This window comes from Nicotiana tomentosiformis, chromosome 6 (assembly GCF_000390325.3).
Source record: "Nicotiana tomentosiformis chromosome 6, ASM39032v3, whole genome shotgun sequence".
NCBI lineage: Eukaryota > Viridiplantae > Streptophyta > Magnoliopsida > Solanales > Solanaceae > Nicotiana > Nicotiana tomentosiformis.
In genome coordinates this window covers 90,171,135-90,177,298 of record NC_090817.1, presented here as the reverse complement: position 1 = coordinate 90,177,298, position 6,164 = coordinate 90,171,135, and the positions used below count along the sequence as shown (strand labels likewise).

At 42.0% G+C, this 6,164-nt stretch overlaps 1 protein-coding gene across 1 annotated transcript; it reads right to left on the bottom strand.

Moving 5' to 3' along the window:
* Positions 1–4,803: 4,803 nt before the first annotated feature.
* LOC138894386 (uncharacterized) lies at positions 4,804–5,382 on the bottom strand. The gene is made up of 2 exons (XM_070179083.1): positions 5,226–5,382; positions 4,804–5,126 (listed from the first exon to the last, which is right to left on the bottom strand). Exons 1-2 carry the CDS (start codon positions 5,380–5,382, stop codon positions 4,804–4,806), a joined length of 480 nt encoding a protein of 159 aa, XP_070035184.1.
* Between the last annotated feature and the right edge of the window lie 782 nt (positions 5,383–6,164).

Sequence of the window (6,164 nt, the reverse complement as noted above, 5' to 3'; positions counted from 1 at the left end):
GTAATGCTTGACTCAGGCACTCCAAACCGATAACAATGCGATCCCGGACTAAATCTGCTATGACCTTCTTAGTCACACCCTTATAGGAAGCGACTTTAACCCATTTTGTGAAGTAGTCTATGGCCACCAAAATGAACCCGTGTCCGTTTGAAGCAGCGAGTTCAATTGGTCCGATAACATCCATGCCCCAAGTAGAGAAAGGCCAGGGTGAACTCGTTGCATTGAGTTCGTTGGGCGGCACTCATATCATATCAGCATGTATCTGGCATTGGTGACACTTTTGAACATATTTGATGTAGTCTGTCTCCATAGTCATCCAGAAATATCCCGCTCTTAATATCTTTTTGGCCAAAACGAAACTGTTCATGTGAGGTCCGTAAGTTCCGGCATGTATTTCTTCGAGCAATCTAGATGCTTCCTTGGCATCGACACATCGCAATAATCCCAAATCAGGAGTCAATCTATACAAAATTCCTCCGCTTTGAAAGAAATGGTTGGCCAATCTTCGAAGCGTGCGCTTCTGAGTGTGTGTAGTATTTTCTGAGTGTTTTCCTTTTTCCAAGTATTCCTTGATATCGTGGAACCATGGATTTCCATCAAACTCTTATTCAACATGAGTACAATAAGCTGGCTGCTTATGAATTCCTATTGGGAGAGGATCGATGAAATTCTTGTCTGGGTGTTGTATAATGGAAGACAAGGTAGCTCATGTATCTGCGAACTCATTCTGAATCCTTGGAACATGTCTGAATTCTTTCTTTGTGAACCTCTTGATCAGTTATTGTACACAGTGCAAGTATGGCAATAGTTTAGTGTTTTTGGTAGCCCATTCTCCTAATACCTGGTGTACTAACAGATCAGAATCTCTGATTACCAACAACTCCTGAACGTTCATGTCGATGGCCAACCTGAGTCCCAATATGCAGGCCTTATATTCCGCCATAATGTGGTGCACGAGAACCTAAGTTTTACGGATACCAGGTAATGTTGACCGGTTTCTGACACTAAAACAACCACGATACCTACTCCCTTGAAGTTTGCTGCTCCGTCGAAGAACATCCTCCAACCGTCGTATGCTTCGATAATATTTTCTCCTACAAATGACATTTCCTCGTCGGAAAAATACGTCTTCAATGGTTCGTATTCTTCGCCTACGAGATTCTCCGCCAAGTGATCAGCCAATGGTTGCCCCTTGATTGCCTTCTGAGTCACATAGATGATGTCGAATTCACTTAGCAATGTCTGCCACTTTGCTAACTTACCCGTAAGCATAGGTTTCTGAAAGATGTATTTTAGTGGGTCCATTGTTGATATGAGATATGTAGTGTACGCACAGAAATAATGTCTTAACTTCTGGGTTATCCATGTCAAAGCACAGTAGGTACGTTCCAACAAAGAATACGGGGCCTCGTAAGTAGTGAACTTCTTGCTCAGATAATATATCACTTGCTCTTTCCTCCCAATATCATCATGTTGTCCCAGAACACAGCCAAAGGCTCCATCCAACATGGACAGGTAAAGCAGCAAAGGTCTTCTTGGTTTTGGCGGGACCAGCACGAGCAGTTTAGATATATACTCCTTGATTTTGTCGAAGCTTTATGGCATTCTTTAGTCCAGCTTGTTGCAGCATCTTTCCTTATCTTCTTGAAGATCAGATCACATATCACCGTTGATTGTGCTATAAAGCGACTAATATAATTGAGGCATCCTAGAAAACTCATCACATCCTTCTTGTTCTTTGGCGGTGGCAAGTCCTGGATAACTTTGATTTTTGATGGGTCTAACTCAATACCTTGGCGGCTGGCGATGAAACCTAGCAGCTTTCCAGTAGGGACTCCGTAGGCACATTTTGTGGGGTTCAATTTTGAATTGTATTTTCGAAGTCGGTCGAAAAACATTTTCAGGTCTGCTATGTGATCCGAACTCTTTTTGGATTTGATGATAACATCATCCACGTACACCTCTATTTCCTTGTGTATCATGTCGTGGAAGATAGTCATCATGGCCCTCATGTAGGTGGCCCCAGCATTCTTCAAACCAAACAACATCATTTTGTAATAATATATTCCCCATGGTGTGATAAAGGTTGTCTTTTCGGCATCCTGTTCATCTATCTAGATCTGGTGATATCCTGCAAAGCAATCCACAAAGGATTGGATTTCATGCTTGGTGCAGTTATCAATCAATATGTGTATGTTAGGCAATTAAAAATCATCCTTAGGACTTGCTCTATTCAAATCACGGTAATCGACACATACTCCAACTTTCCCATCTTTCTTCGGAACCAGCTTAATATTGGCTAACCAGGTCGGGTATTCGACCACTTGAAGAACCTTGACTTTGATTTTCTTGGTGACCTCCTCTTTTATCTTCAGACTCATATCTGGAATGAACTTTCTGAGCTTCTGCTTTACGGATGGACACATGGGATTGGTAGGTAGCTTGTGAGCCACTATGGATGTATTTAACCGAGTCATATCGTCGTAGGACCATGCAAAAATATCTTTATATTCCTTTAGAAACATGATATACTCTTCCTTCTCTGACGGCGATAGATGAATGCTTATACGAGTTTCCTTGTATGTTTCAGAATCCCGTAAGTTAATGGCCTTAGTTTCCAAAATCCTCTACTTCTTTGACAATTTCCTCAGGTATTATATCATCTTCCAGATCTTCTGAACCACTATCCTTATGTTGCGTTGTCTCCTTACATGTCACATTCATGGGTTCATCATGATATGTAATAATTATGCTTAAAAGAATGTAGAAAGATAATAATAAATACGAAAAGCATCAATGCATTAATAAAGCTTAAAATTGTCAACAAGTACAACTCAATGGCTCGAGTAATTATTTCGAAACAAAATTCTGAAAATGTCTTAGGTACTCGGCAAGCCCGGGATGGTGCAACGGTCCAGTTTTTGAGAATAACTCCTTCTCCTACTGTCTAAATAGTAAGGTCTTCCTCATCTTCCTCTTCCACAATTACACTGCAGTCCATGTCTTTGTCATCCAGAAACAACTTCCTCATACTAGCCAAAATCTCATCTTCTTCGGATCCCCACATCATGTCATCTTGACGGAATGCCTGGTGCAAAGGTGGTATGTGTTGTTCCAACGAATAGTAATTGGCGCACCATGACGGTATCCAATCCTGATACTCTTGCACGGTATATTCATATCCGAGTCCAAAGGTCGTTCCATGATACTGTGGTTGTATGGGTTTTGTGTTCTCTTGAAGCTTTCGGCCAAGACCCTTGCCTGGTTCATATCCCGTCCACCGTCCACATCAATATGATTTCTATCTTGTTTCTCCACCATCGATGCTTTTCAATTGCGTTAACTCACTCAATGCGGTGATATGTTTCCCCGCCCAACTTTCTCCTATTTTTGATGACTGGAATGGTCTGGTTGGTGTAGATAGGGTTGCTTACGTCTCCATGAATGATCATCTCCTGATGATTCCACTTGAACTTCACCGTCTGGTGCATAGTAGAAGCCACCGCCCTAGCTGCATGTATCCATGGTCATCCCAATAATAGGTTGTAAGTAGCAGATATATCTAGTACTTGGAATTCAATATCAAACCAAGTCGGACCCATCTTTGTTGTGACTCAACCTTTATGGTGGTAACTCATCCCCGTGGAAAGTAATTTGTGTCTCTCCAGTACATGTCCGACCATGTTAGCCATCTCTCCACTAGTGATGCCGGCGGATACATAAGCTTCACTTAACACTTTCATCAAGGCATTCTTGTGTGCGTCTGAATTTTGCAACAGTGATAAAATGGATATCTGGGTGAGAGTCTTGTTTAGGTAGTCAACAACAGAGTATTACCTTACTTGTATCTTCCTCCAAAGATCGTCAGTGTCTGTCTCAACAACATGCAGCTTAGATGCAGCTTCTTTGCTCATTCCTCCCAGATTCTCAGGTGTGTAAACTCTGCCAGTTCTAGTCATACCTTGCGCGACACCTGTCTCTTCCATCTTGGCTTTTACCTTTCTTCTCGCTTCCACAACACAATCCCATGGGATGACATCAGACTTGTAAGATGGTGTGGGAGCTACCATGACAGTGAAAGGTGTACCTACCTCAACCTCAAATAGTGCCTGGGTTTGTACCACAACTGGCATGAGGGAGACTGAAGATGTTTTAGAAGTATCTCCCTCTCGAATGAGTCCGATGGATCCTTTTTGATCCCATTCCTCATCAGTTTCTATTATGTTCACTCCCTCACACCTATGATTTGTGATAGGGTTATTGCAGATATTTTGTGCAGCTTCCTTTGCTTGTATAGCCTTAGTGTCAATCAGTGTCTGAATCTTGTATTTTAACATGCGGCACCCCTCAATAGTATGACCCTTCATGCCTGAATGATAGGCTCAAGTTTTGTTGGGATTGATCCACTAGGAAGGGTTCTTGAATATCAACAGCAAGAATAGGGGTGACGTAACCAACAGCCTTCAGTCTCTCATACAGTTGGGCTATGGGTTCAGCAATTGGGGTGTATTGTCTAGGGATTCTGCGATCGAAGTTTGGGCGTGGCTTTGGGTAGTTTTGGTGGGTGGGTGGAGGTGAATGGTAGTATGCAAGTTGAGTGTTATAGGTATGGTAGGTGGTGGCAGGTTATTCGTATGTGGTTGGAGGTGTTTGGTATGTGAGGGGAGACTTAGGACCTTGGGCTACTATCACAACACCCACTTCTTTCTTCTTTGAAATTCCTCCTGATTGCAAGGCTTTATTTGTGGCTTGTAGCGCCTCGAAATTAGTCACCATCTTATTCTTGATTCCTTCTTCTATTCTTTACCCTAGCTTGATGATGTTTGAGAACTTGTGATTCTCGATGACCATCAACCTTTCATAATACCGCGGATCTTGAGCTCTAACAAAGAACTTGTTCATTTGTTCTTCTTCAAGTGCTGGCTTTACCTTTTTGGCCTCTGATCTCCAACAAGTAGCATACTCGCGGAAGGTTTCTGTCAGCTTCTTCTTGAGGTTTTGAATATAGAAAATATCTGGCGCATTCTGTGTATTGAACCTGAATCTGTCCATAAAATCTGATGACATACTTACCCAATTTTCCCACTTCTTTGGGTTTTGACTGATATACCAAGATGAATCGTCTCCTGTAAGGCTTCACATGAACAGTTTCATGCGGATTTGTTCATTCTTACCCACTCATACGAGCTTGTTGCAGTAGTTTCTCAGATGCACCTTCGGATCACCAGTGCCATAGACCATCTTGAACTTGGGAGGTTTGTAACATTCCGGAAGTTCTACATCTGGCTGAATACACAAATCTTCATAGTTTAAACCTTTAATGCCTTTCCCACCTTCAACACTCTGCACCCTTTCTATATGTTTCTTGAGTTCCTCTGCCATATTTCGAATAAGTAGGTCCTTATCAGTTGGATCAGGTATGTATAGGGTTTGCTGCGGGGTATGGGGTAAGGTTTCTAAATATATTGGATTGTTTTGATGCGTTTCTGGAACATGGACACATGGGTGATTGTTGGTTGAGTTTTAGGGATCGGGAGTAGGTTATGGTGCATTTTGGGGAGTGTGATAAGTAGTGGTTTACGGGTATTGAGTTGGATGATGGTGGTGTTATTGAGGGGTTTGCACTGGTGGTGGGTTAAGGTTTTGGGGAGGCGCGAGATTATGCTACTGATGCAATGCAGGAGGATTCAGAGCTATGGGTGGTGGATTCTTGTTTTATGTGTTTTGTGGTGGTGTTTTGTTTTGAGTGATTGGGTTTTGCTGGTTGATGTCGGGAACATTGAGAGTAAGGGAAAGGTTTGCCAGATTTCAGACTTGTTCAAGCTCACCCTGTAACTCAAGGATTTTTTGCTCCAAACGTAAGACCAAATCATGGTCCTGGAGTGCTTCTACCATCTGAAATTTCAACATTTTCTACCGTAGTAGCATTATCTTTCCGGATACCAATTAATTCATCCATCTTCCCTTTGCCCTTGCCTTTACTTTTCGGGTCGCTAGGTGGAGGATGAGGTGGAGGATCTTTGGATCTAGTGTGATATGCTGATGATTTTAGTATGCACGAACCAACCTTTGGGAATGAGAATAAATAAAAGAAATAAAAAACAAAAAGGTAACCAAGTTAGTAAGGTGAAATAAAAGAGTGTTTGCAAAATTTAAACATGTTT

Bases quoted from the DNA above. Each gene is read 5' to 3' on its own strand.
- LOC138894386 (XM_070179083.1), bottom strand. From the start codon at position 5,382: ATGGCAGAGGAACTCAAGAAACATATAGAAAGGGTGCAGAGTGTTGAA. The intron at 5,127-5,225 runs GTGATCCGAAGG...GAAGCCTTACAG, and splicing joins CAAGATGGTCTATGGCACTG to GAGACGATTCATCTTGGTAT.